The following is a 13,648-nucleotide window of genomic DNA, read 5'->3' as shown; positions in this document are numbered from 1 at the left end:
TCTTTATGTAATATCCTCCGGACACTAAAAAACTTAATTCAAAAACGCTTTAATCAACAAGATATTTTCAGAATCTTATCTTAAAATTCCCCCAATAGAGGGACAGCAAGGCATCACAAAAATTGACTAAATTGTCCGCATTTTAAAAACATACAGTCGCGCTTCAAAATTATACCCAGGTTAATTTTCTTGCCAAATAAATGAACAAGGGTGGGGGTGGGGGTGTTTTTTCTTCATTATTTTATAATCTAACACCATTAGTGAGAAAGAGAAAAAATAAGCACTTTAAAGACGTATCATATGATCTCTGTTGCCATTTAAAAAAATTCAAGATGGCGATCATACTCAAAAAATTTTTTAGCTTTAAAGTATGTGAAATAATTTCAAATTTTCATCAAAGAAAAACCAAAAATTTCAGTTCGTGAGATTACACGTAACACTAACGATTTTGAGGAAACATATTCTCATAAGCTACGTTACGTCTTATTAATGACTAATGAGAATATTAATTATTAAATAATTTATTATATTGAACAATTAGAACCAGATTAATAATGTTGCAAAAGGTATAACCTTCTCAAATTGGTATTTAAACTCGTGCCAAGACGAATGCACCTTTACCAACAGTTCCAGTTAAATGATGCCCTCCTTCTCCGGATTTAACTTCGCTCGACTTCTTCGTGTGGAGTGAATCAAAAGACAAGGTTTTTTCGCCATTACCCCAAACCGGAGATGAGCTAAAAGACCGAATTACCATTCACGAATATGTATTGATTCGAGTAATAAACGGTGCGAGACGACGATGTCAATTATGCATTAAAAAAATGGATTTGAACATTTTCTTTAGTTCGTTATTATACAAGGACATAAAGGGATGTTTTAACCATTGAGTAAATTAACTTTCACGAGATAGTTAGTTTCCCTGTATCACCGTGTACAACACAAAACTTTATTTTATAGCAGAAACCATAGAAATCAGTATAATACTTTTGAAAATGGTGTAGGCATTTAATTTAGATTAGGTTCTCCCGTCATTTCCATTGGAACAATATCGTATTCTGTTCTGAACTTCATTTTATAATGTGCTCCGCGTTCCATTTTTAATAAGAATGCCAGATGTCATTGGAATGCACACTGATTTGTTTCACTTTATCTACTCTTGTCGTTAAACTGACTATTTTATTTACCCTTATGGTTAAAAAGACACTTAGTTTACTCATTCAAACCTATTAAATTGTCAATTTAATATCTGCTATAAAATAAATATTATTTTTATGGTTTTTTTAAGCAAACATTTATACTTAAGTTATACCAAATACATTTTGCTGTTTTTTCTTAGCAACCATTTTGTTCAATGCACAACTGGCACCTACGAATTACGCGATACATGAATTTAACAAAACAAGCGATAAGCATCAAGTATTATCTGTCTCGGACGGTCCACATTGTCTGGGACTGTCTCGGACGTGGCCCCCGAAAAACATCTACTTCCACCTTGTAGGAAAATGTTCAAATTTAGTGGATCGTTGTGTGGTGCGACCCCGTCTTGTTGAAAATACAATCCGTTTAATTCTCCAAGAGAAAATTCATGAACATTTTCATTCAGTATGTCATGGTATCGTTGTTGATTGAGAGTCCTGTAAATAAAAAATGTCCCTATTAATTAATTACAACAAATTCCGCGTCACACATTTAAACTAAGTCTTCGCTGGCTGGAGATTAGTTTCCACAGTATCTTGCGGATTTTTGCGGCTCCAGATTTCGTGATTTTTTTCTATAAAACCGTGGATCTTGTTGCAATTGATTTTGCCTGCGAGCATTATCATTTGCATGTACTTTTTGCGGAAATTTTATGTCGTTTTAAAACTACGGCGCATCTGTTTGGTGTGATGCTCCAATGTTTGCTGCGATTTATGGAGTGGAACTTTGTGGATTTACTGTGACATTTAGCCAAGCATTCAATTCAACGCCCTCATAAAAAAATGGCGTTCTTCTCTCTAGGGTTTTTTGAAGGAACCATAATTTGGCAAGTTTTCTTCCCGCCTAGCAAATTTGAGTGGTTCTGGAGGATCTCAATTAGGAAATCGTTCACTGCTTGCCCACGGTTTATATTGCGAAGTACACTTGCAAAATTGCAGTTAATTGATTGAAATCCATAAAAAAAAATTAATCCAGCAACCACACTAAAAAGCGTAATGGCAGCTGTTACACAATTGTTTCCATGGCGTGCTATAAAATTTCTCACGGTTTCTGTTACACTCGATGCGTTGTTTTCATGGCATGCTACAAAATTTTAAAACATTAGCTTCTTTAATTTTTAGTGTGAAAAATTCCAATCAAAGGTAACTTTGATATTAATCGTTGAATTTAGGGGAACAAATTCTATCAAATTCAATTAAAGAAACATAATCATGCCATTTAAAAAAATTAAGTCAACTATTAGTAGCCCCCGAAAATAATTTTCATTATGGTCATTTTCTAGTATTTTGGCAGTCATTAAATACCAAAACTGTAAGCGCTACAGCTTGCGTCGTTTTTTAAATTACACCCTGTATGTGTTGATTTATGAATTAAAAAGACAATTAAAGTCACTATACAGCTTTACGAACTCATACAAGCGGCAAATATCACCTTCCGTTCTTCGAATTATCGCGTCTACGAAGGAAGTACGACTAAATAAAGGACTTTTTCGCTCTAAAGGTGTCTTAACGATTGGGTAGGCGATATGTTAGAATAAATTTGTGCAGAAAAGAAAAATCACGCTTTTCTATGCAAGGGAGTACACCAAAAAAACTGCTGCGCCAAAAACCCAGATCAAGGTGGAAGGAAGGCGATCAATTAAATCATTTATTTGGATTTGGTATTTTGAAATTAGACTTAAAGCTGACTTTCGGGAGCATATAATTTGAGATAGTACTATGCGATCAAAAAAGAGTTGCTATCGAGTCACCTTTGGAATTTTTGTTTACATGGAAAAAACTTGGAACTTCCAAAGGCGACTCGATGTGAATCCATTTTTGACCGCCCGTTATATAATCTCCAGTTTTCTATTCGCATTATCTTTATCAAAAGCAGGACACCTCAGCATCATTGAAACATATGTTTTTCTAGACCTAATAGTATCAGTTTTAGTTTTGCAGTTTTGCGCCACTTCCTATGGAATATGTGGGTGAGTTGTGGTTTTTGGGCGACAAAATCGCATAAAATCTCTCATATTAATTAATTTGAATATCGTTGCTTTGGCTTCAGAGAAAATAGATCTCTTGTGCTTTTTAAACGGTAACCCGCAATTGACAATATCACCTTTTTTTCAGTTGAATACATCGCACATGAACGAAAATAAAACTATGGAAGACGAAGCAACAAATATTCAAATTAATTAATATGACAGCTAGATTTATATTTTTTTGGTTTATTTGATTTATTTATTTTACCTTTATTTTGGAGTGGGCGCCCTTTAGAAGTGTTTGTTATTTAAAAGTTCGCGATTCAGATTAGCACTGGAGGCGGTGGGGCATTTTTTAAAATATTCTTATTGTTGGTTGCACTATGACCACATTACAATTCTTGAAAGTAACTTGACGTGGATAGAAAAAAATTTAAGTAACAAAACATTGTGCTCATATCTTTCTTTGAAATAATTTGTCTCTATTTCTAGCGATCTGCAAATGTTCGTGCCTTCGGGAATGATGATGGTCGGAAGCCATTGCGAAAGCCGCTGACATCGTCATCGGCAACTAGATCCTTGGAGGGAGTTGTGATGGAATACATGATCTGATGGTATGTTCAAAATGTTGTGCATGTGCAATGATTATGATAATTTTACTGTCGTCAATATTCTTATTAACTTTGGTGCGTAGAATCCAAAACAATTCGTACTTTTTCGATTAGAGTTGTCAATCAAAAGTTACGGACTAGAAACCAATTTCGAAAGAAAATTTAAAGGTCTGTAACTTTTGAACTAGTAGCCCAATCTTGGAACTGTTTGAAATTATGGATTTTACAGGCCACGTTATATAAGAAATTTTTCCGGGTCGATCAGAGACAATTATTTTTGAGGCCCGAAAAAAAAGGCATTATATAACCTTCCTTTTTTACCAAAAATCCCTCTCCACTAAAATGAAAGATTGCCTATACGCAAATGAGCAGCTATTGATGGCTAATTGCTGTCATTGGTTTTAGTGGGCTTACGGCGTTAATGTCTAATAAAAAATTAGGGTAACATTTGCTGAAAAACCGATGAAAATTGTATAAAACATGAGTCACGTTTTTCCTCTCGACTTTTGAAAAGAGGCGGAAGGAAAGCGGTTTCGGTCATCACTTTAAAAACGGATTGGACTTTTTTCCATTTATATGAAAATAAAAGCATTTATCTGTGCGCAAAAAGCTAAAGAGGAAGCCAAAACTAATCACAACAAAGGAAAATGATCAAACACGAGGGGCTGCCGCAATAAAATTGCAGTTCCATTACTAAAGCGGACCCATCCATTTGATAGATACGTACATATAATCTAGTGAGACTTCATTAGTCGCCATAAATTGATTATGACTTCTGATTGAGTTCCTCCGCAAACGTATTACGAGTGGTAATCGAATTAAAGGACCGCAGCTCCGTTTCGACGTTTCCACCGAAAGGGGTAAATGAAAGGCAATTTGATCTTGTTTTGGTTTAAGTTACAATAGTGCGCCATCGTCGTCGTCCTCATCGAGAAACCCACCCAGACGGCGACTGCGAGGATGGGGGTGCCATCGTGTCACGCGAAGGGGATGCGGCTCTCGGTAACAATGAAGTGATCTACAACGTTCGCTATTGTTTTAACATGTTCTTCTCGCATTTGATATCGGGCAAATCTTTTGTGATAAAATCTTCGAGTTGATTGAAATCGGATCTCGTATAGGGGACAATTTTACTTTAAAAACGCTTACTAAACGGAAACGCTAATAATAAACGTGCACGGATCGATGTATAAAAAAGTTTTGAATTTTTAATTGAACGGAGAAAAATTCCATTTATACTTTTTAATAACCGGCGCGTAACCCTAAAACCAACCCCATCGTTCTATACGAGTGAGCGGTTTATAAAGCAGCAGAAACCCATTTGGACCTTGTTTCCCTCAAAAGAAATTATAAAATTTGTGTAATTACCTTTCGAGTAATACCTGTAGAGGCCGCAGGTGGCGTTCCGTATCTTTAATTAATGCCATTACATATTCATCAACTCAAAGAAAGGGTTGCCTCTTAAAAATATCTATTTACCCCTCTCTAATATTTTCGCGCCTTACTTTTATATGCGCCTCGGAATGTTATTCTTGTCTTGAATAATTAATTCGTTTTACGTCCGATATAAAACGTGCTTTTCTTTAGTTACCCCTTTAAATGTACCAAACAAGACTTTTTCTCCTTACAAAATTGTATTTTATCCACCCTCAAATTAATTCAAATGCGCATTTATATATTTCGTAAGTTGTATGTATAATAAAATATTGATATTACTATATCGGTGAAATGTATGAGACTGAAATTTTCAACCCCTTCTATAGACGTGGTACTTGCAGAGTCCGATTTTTTATGGCAATGGACCATCATTACGAAATCCTTCCATTATACCTAAATTATTAAGATGGCAAATTTAGTTCATACACGGTAGAGCAAATAAAACTCCCCCCCCCCTCCCCCTAATAAACCAGTTTTCGAAAAATGAACGAAATAGTGCTTGAACATGTCCAATTGCTACCGAAAGGATAAGGGGATCAAAATTACCCCCACGTTTGAGTGTTACATTTCATGCCTTTAGTTAGGGCAGTCACTCAAAAATTTCAATGGCACATAAAATCGCGTGATGTTCAGGAAATTTGCCCGTTAGGTATTCTCGCGCGATTAGGGCGTTATACGTGGGTGCACCATCCTGTTGAAACCAACAGTTTCCAACTTTTTTTTGTTTTTATGTGCCGTACATCATTATATTCGTAATAAAAAATGGCGCTCAATACACTATGTACTTTTTTTACAGGCCATATAAAAATTAATAATGATTCCTCCAAAACGAAACGTTGTATTGAAAATCTTATTTTTTCTGGAATATCTTCGGAATTTTCTGGATTTCATTACAGCATGTTAATTACACTTTAATTACACAACTCATTTGACATTCTTCTGTGGTTCTCATGATAGAGATCCTTATCTTGGACACCTGTTCTGCGGACTCTTAAATTAAAATCATTGAATTTAATTGAAATAACGCCCAAATTTAATGTAATGTAGTTCAAGCATTCCTGATGAAAACCAAAATTAACATTCGATCGGATTTTGACGTGTTCCAGCACTTTTTGTAAATTTTCCAGAAAGTGGTTTATTAGTGAGTCAAATTTTGGTACGACACCTTGTAGATTAACACAAGAAATGAATATTTTCACGCGTCGAAAGGTTTCGTCACGAAGGTCTTTCTAGAACCTATAATTTGTAAATACAAGTATGGCCTATTGGCCATGTAAGAAGAGGCAGATGGACCAAGTGACTATATTATAATATAACATAATATAATAATAATTATATTATGTCGCGAACATTCTAAAAGCTTTCTTTTTGTTCTTTTCGTTAGTACATAATTAGTAATGCAGAAGCTGAAATGAATAAGTAAAATGCCTTATCACACAAAACCGTCAATTCGATGGACCTGTGTAGAGGGGGTAACTTTCACTCGTAAAATCTTGAGAGAGGGGTGGTGGCATGGTGCAATATTTTAAACGCGACCCTGTATAATGATTAATGAACTTCTTTAAGCGCATTGAAACGTCAAATAAGCAACGCAATTGTTTTAACTTATTTACCAATTGTTTGTTGTATAAAATTTGAATTTAACAGCCTACTAGATCAAACTGGTATTTTTTACATATATATTTTTAAAGAGCTTAAATTCTCTAGAAGAATATGCAAAAAACAAGCAATTTAAAAAAAATGTCAATGGTGTCATATGTTGTGTAAATGAAGGTGTTAGTTTTTTTCCGAGGTGTAGCTAATACTGCCCCATTTCGTAATATTGAATTATATAGGGTTTGTTAAGGTTAAATCATAATTAAAGTCGCTATAGCCTTGCAAACTTGAAATTTGAAAAGTTTGAAATTGAAACTTGCAATTTTTTTTTAATTGTATCGTGTGTTTACATATGTTTATAAAATAGAGGTTTAAATTACAAAGTGTACGATAGAACTGTAACATCTTGTACAAGGTGAGTCAATGATTGCGCGGGGTAACTTAATGCCTTGAAGATAAGATTTTTCGATAGAGTGCTTTTGTATTATGATATGGTTGAATATTCTCCATATTTTAAAAATATTTGGAATTATACAGGGTGCACCCACAAAGTAGGGCGCCCAAATGATACATTTTTTTAAATAGAACTCCCTGTATTGTACGTCTTTTTTATTATATTGTTAATACCCGAAAAGCTAGTAGTTTTAAAGATAATTCGATTTTTAAGAAAAATTGGGCATTTGCAAGCGTCAGTATATATTGTCAAAATTATTACTTAAATTTTGATTCCAGGTTTTATATCTTATCCTCCTCTTATCAAAAATTCATTCAAATACAGGGGGTTCTATGTAAAAAAATGTACCATTTGGGCGACCTACTTTGTGGTCGCACCCTGTATAATTTCAAATATTTTTAAAATATGGAGAATATTCAACCATATCGTAATACAAAAGCACTCTATCGAAAAATCTTATCTTCAAGGCATTAAGTTACTCCGTGCAATCGTTGACTCACCCTGTACATCGGTTCGGTAACCAAGCGTTTGCGGACCTATGTTTATATGAACTGTTAGTCAGAAAATTAGTCCCTTCCGTATTTACATCATATTTAGAAACATCCTGAGTTGTTTATTTATATTAATGGGTAAGTTCAATAATAATGAAATATAGGCGTGTTCGGAAATACGCTCGGATCCGTCGATTTCGTTTTTGGAGTGCGCATATTTTGACACGGTGCCCCAAAAAAGCGTGGTAGAAAAACTATAAATCCTTAAATAAAATACTCGTACAGTATTGCATTTTTTTGGGGGAACTCGGTATACCTACATTCTGTGTCAAAATATGCGCAATCCAAAAACAAAATGGACAGACTGAGCGTATTTCCTAACACGCCTCCACTTGATTTTTACTGATTTTATCCGTTATTAAATCACAACCCTGTATACAGGGTGGTGACTTGCGTAACGCATCGTAGGGATTTCAATGTAAAATTCATAACATGCGATTATTGGCTCCCCAAATTATTTTAGAGCAAAAATCTATTAAGGTTTTTTGTAGAAAAAATTTTTTTACGTCAAACCACCGTATTAGTTTTCAATTTTTTCCATATAAAGATGGAAAATTGGAAAAATAAAACCCGCATCTTTTTCAATAATCTGCGATGCCATGGAATTTTCTAAAACAAAAAGATATCGAGTTATCAATTAGCAGCAGTTCGAAATGGATTTTATGATCGACTTGGTTACTGTCTTGCAGTTAATGGCGACTTATTCGAACATTTATTGTAAATTGTTATATTAGGAAACCGTTTTTAGTAATTTGGTCTTTCTATATGTTGAATTCGCTGTTCTAAATATAGTATACTTTTTGATAGAATTTGATTTGTTTTATAGCAGACATTCCATGGCATGACGGATATTGGCGTTGTTTTTGCATGATAAAATTCCATGGCATAGATTATTGAAAAAGATGGGGGTTTTATTTTTCCAATTTTCCGTCTTTATATGGAAAAAATTGAAAACTAATTCGGTGGTTTGGCGTAAAAAATTTTTTTCTACAAAAAACCTTAATAGATTTTTGCTCTAAAATAATTTGGGGAGCCAATAATCGCATGTTATATGAATTTTACATTGAAATCCCTATGATGCGCTACGCAAGTCACCACCCTGTACATATCGTACGCATAGAGATTCAGATTTGTAAAAGATTTCGGGTATACCTTGGTCTACATCAAACCTCTCCTCGGATTTTCCTTTTTCATGTAAAATCATCCCCATAAATATCCGCTGGCTCGCAAATACGATAGAATGTTAAAGAAAAGATACAGAGGCTTAAGTACAGTCACAGCACTGTAAAAACAGATACGATTCAATTTCCACAACTCGATTAGCTTTTATGACGATAATGGAACTGCACAGCGTGTCCAAGACATGAATGAACTGCATGGGGAAATCGAAAACCATAAGAGACAACCGAAATTAATCATGTTCGTTTTTATTTTTTTCTGATCCTGTTTAAAATGATATAAAATAACACTTCCTCATTGGAACTTTGTAAGTTCTACAAGATGGTACTCACAGATTTTCACTGTGACGTCTCGTGTTTAAAAAACCATCATATTTCTATATGGCCTGGCCAAAAAGTACATACTGTATTGAATAGAATACATCAATGAATTATTTTGACATTTTGTCGCCGCCTACTACACAAAAATATTAAAAATTTTATAACAAACCCATTTTCTGACTTACATAAGAAACAAATTTTAACATTTTGGTGTAGTAGGCGTTGATAATATGTCAAAAATTCTTTAATGGTTCCTGTAAAAAACCTTATTGTGCCACAGATCATTGTATTCGTAATAAAAAATGCTACTTAATACAGTATGTACCTAATTTTCTCCGGTCCATATAAAAATATGAGGGTGATAATGGTTTCTCAAAGGACACAGTCTTTAGAGCTAAAGTTCCTATGAGAAAGTGTTAAGTATTTGTTTTTGATGGGATAAGAAAAAAATAAAAACGAATGTGGTTAATTTAGGTTTTGTTCGATTGTCTTCGGAACTGATCGGAATTTCCGAATTTATAAAAAGACCTTATTTTAGCGACATTTATTTTTTTTTATTTTATTTTGCCTGTATTCTTATGGTTTCCAATTTCCTCATGCTGGCCATTCTTATCTTAAACACACTGTGTATACTAGTATACATGGAGGTGAACTATAGCCATTGAATCAGTTTCTTTAATTCTTAGTGCAATTTAGATACCGGAATAGTTACACGTTAATTTCAATTGCGGCTGGCCTTCTGTAATTTTAGGAATTGGACTTCACCTGCCGCAAGAGATAAGTTTTTCGGTTTTTTTCTTCCTAAAGCCCCAAAAATTTTCACTGTTTATCGACAACAGCGATTCGTTCTTCCTGGATCTCTAAATGCGGGCGAAAACTGACTACCTCTAAAACGTGACTTTTACTCCATTCACCTTCGGTGTAACAAAACTCAACTCCAATTACTAAAAGCCGAATAAAACAATCATTGGCCCCAGCAGCAGTGCCCACGTATACATAGGATGTACAGGGTCATGACTTTAATTTAAATGTGCACCCTTGTTTTTTGATTTCATGCTTTCGGTGAAATTCTCTTGCTTTTTCCCAGCGACCGTCCTCATAAAATAGCACTATTTACTTCTTACGCCCCATATAAACCATTGAAAGGTCGCCATTTAATTACTCCGAAAACACACATCATCCCTATAAGGATTCAAAAAAATTCAAGGCTACTATTACACTCATGATAGAAGAAGAACTTATAAAAAAATTGGTGTGAGATTGCTAACATGTTTCCATATTTTAGATCCTTTTTTTATTCGTGTGGACTATGGTGGTATAGGCTCGTAGCATATCATAGAATGCTCCAAAATTCTAAGGTGCATATACGTTGGGTAAAAACGTCCTACAAACGTGATTTGCACAAAATTTACAATGCTCAAAAACTAATTGGGCAGGAAAGACATTGTGGAATTACTAACCACGACGGAAGGATAATTCATTTATGTTTCTCTCTTACGGTCGGTGTAAGTTGCGCTTTATCCCCTTTCACAATCTGAAAAGTAACCGAAAACCTTTTTAAAAACAATACCACGTCTTGATAATTAAGTCGAAAACAAATATACTGTAATAATAAGGGAACCGGCAGCGTCCCCTCCACCTCTTCAAATATAAATTACAAGCATTTCTATTGTGTAAGCCCTTGTCTCGAGTGGTTTAAAACACTCTTTCCGTTTTTAATTAATTAACTTCGTAAAAACAAATTGGTTTTAAGATTTCGTCTTGTAATTCTTATCTCGAATGTAGCATTTCATAATTAATAACATTTTCTTTTGGACGGCGAAAGGGTTGTTTTGACGTACCTACGTCCGCCCTTGCAAGTCGCTGTTTATCGATGCGCACCGAAGCTTAGGCACGAAATTGAAAGGTACAAAAGAAAATGTTCGTAGGGTAAAAATGCATCCTAAAATGCCCAATGACAATAATAAGCTAAGCATTACGTGAAAGTTATCTAAGGGATGATCAAAGAGGATAACAGCACTCAAAAGGTGTAACTAACAACACCTTGTGCGCGGCTGATCACAGAAGTATCCCTTACTAGAGTCCCATGGCTAATCCTCTGTGAAAGAGCATCAACTTGGTTGGGTAATAGGGACGTCCTCGACACACCAAAGGTGCCCAATGTAATACTGATTACATCACGCTGGACTTATTTACAAACTACTTACCCCCTACGGGCACCGCTACCGGTCCTTTTTTTTTCCTCATCGGCCCATGCTCCGCTTGTTTGCCTACCCTCACTCTACCGGCAATCGTCAGCTTCTTAATCATACAAAAGGAATGTTAAAAATTTCGCGGATCGAAATTTAATTTATTTAAAAAAAATATTCTTCATCCCCAGTGACGAATTAATTAAGTCCGCGAACATAAAACGGCGAACTCTCTGAAAAATGAAGTCATGAACTCGACGTTCCCCTTTTTTTCTTTTTAAATTAGCACAAAACGAAACATTTCTTCCTTCATTAACTCTCCCTGGACTAATTTGGAAAGAATTTGCACCCCAAAAGAACATTCCGATCTCGTATTAAACTGTTAGGAAAAACTCCGATTTTTCCCCGCCGCGCGCGCTCACCCGCCCCCAATTGAAATTTATACTTTCCCTTTTGATTGATATTAAATCGCCTGATTAAGGAAAAAATCTTAATTAATATTACGACGAAGAATGGCTCGCTAATTGTAATGCCATGTATTTGACAATCAACCCCTTTTCCGTCAGGGTGTGTTTGTTGCGCTAATTATCTTTGATGATCTCTTTACACACATGGAGTATTATAAAGATGGGAGTTAATTATAGTCTTAAATACAGGGTGTTCGCCTACGTGTGTTGTCCGCAATGATAAAGCAAATCAGTGACGTTTCCACCCCCCTTTTATGCGAGTTCCATTATCTAATTCAACAGCATTTAGCATTGAGTAGCATATCGAGAATAAGCGAAACGTAAAGCGGCCTGTAATTATTTCTTCAACCACGCAGACATTCTCATCTTTTCTTTTACATTTGATTGCAGTCTGCGTGTGAATCTCTTACTTAATATTCATCGACTTTTACATCATTGCATTTGTTCGCATTTAACAAAAAGGAAAACCGGGCACGCTTATAATTATACGAGGATAAATACAGAGTGCGTTGACCAGTTTATACGCGTATTTCGGCCGTGCATTGGCCGGCACAAAAATGTATCACTTTAGGGTAATTGAACGCGTTTTTTTTTAATCAAAGATAGCAAACGGCAAAGGCATGGCGCGCGATTTTTTTTGTGTCAAGTAGGTATAGTGAGTCGAATTATGCAAAATTACTACCCATCGGTACAATTTACATACATTTCATAAACGAGTTTGTACTTCTTCGCGAAAGCCAATCAACAATTTGCCATTTATGGCGTCAGTGAGAGAGACAAAGTGGAATTTTACAAGTGCCAGTAAAATTCGAGTAATTGCGATATCATTTGTTTGAGATGAATCTTCTTCACCCTGAATATTTACCTATGGTATAATTGCTCTCCTCAATATTCGCCACTGGAAATTAACCCCTGGGGCCCTTATGCCTTGGGAAACTGGCTTCCTGCATATTGTTACGAAGAATATTTTGTTCTAAAAGTCCGCAGAATATTCGCACCCTCGGAATATTGGCAAAAAAGCTCGGTTAGACCCCCGTTCCTCCACATCTTGGAACTGTTTGAAATTATGGATTCTACAGGCCACATTCTATAAGAAAATTTTTTTTCCGGGTCGATCTGAGACAATTTTTTTTTCCGGGGCTCAAAAAAAGGCAGTTTATAACCTTCCTTTTTTACCAAAAATCGACTACCCCAAAATTTCTCGGGAAAACACTTTTTCTTATTAATTTGGGTGCGTAGAATCCAAAACAATTCGTACTTTTTCACAAAAAAGTATCTATACAAAATAATACGATAAAACGAAAAAATACAAATAATCATAAAGTCATTAGTACGCGCACAAGAAAATGTACCGTGTGTCCTACTTTGGTTGAGACCGCAGTGTATTTTAGCTGTTTTTAATGATAGAGACTTGCCGTTTGCGCGACCCTTTGCCACTTTTTTTTGAAACTTAGTACCGCAAACAGAACCAATCCAACTATGTTTGTTCCTATATTTTTTTATCATTTTTTGAAATGACGTGTTTCTACCCGTTTCTATCGTTGGCCATTTTTATTGATTGGCATCCGCTGCCTTAGTTACAATGGATACAATAAACAAAACAAAAACTCCATGAATCCATGGCCTACTACAGAAAATAGTAAAAAATATGGTTTTTCACTATACTTTTAAAAAAATA

General features: G+C 35.1%; 2 protein-coding genes across 4 annotated transcripts in view; one reads left to right on the top strand and one right to left on the bottom strand.

Moving 5' to 3' along the window:
- LOC116169834 overlaps positions 1-13,648 on the top strand; it is a 182,782-nt gene that overhangs the window by 136,429 nt on the left and 32,705 nt on the right. The window contains exon 5 of one of the 2 annotated variants that reach the window (XR_004145088.1): positions 3,659-3,714. Coding sequence is in view for 1 of the 2 variants with exons in the window: in XM_031486012.1 (XP_031341872.1) it covers positions 3,659-3,722 (64 nt within the window). In the remaining variant the exon portion in view is untranslated. Of the gene's footprint in view, positions 1-3,658; positions 3,781-13,648 lie in introns of those variants that run through there. The other variant, XM_031486012.1, reaches the window with a different exon arrangement.
- Positions 1-13,648, bottom strand: part of LOC116169832 (dachshund homolog 1-like) — a 162,536-nt gene that overhangs the window by 123,388 nt on the left and 25,500 nt on the right. The gene's annotated exons all lie outside the window — the stretch shown is intronic.

Source organism: Photinus pyralis, unplaced genomic scaffold, assembly GCF_008802855.1.
Source record: "Photinus pyralis isolate 1611_PpyrPB1 unplaced genomic scaffold, Ppyr1.3 Ppyr1.4_LG4, whole genome shotgun sequence".
NCBI lineage: Eukaryota > Metazoa > Arthropoda > Insecta > Coleoptera > Lampyridae > Photinus > Photinus pyralis.
Note: the sequence above shows the minus strand (reverse complement) of the source record. Positions and strands in the feature narration are given on the sequence as shown.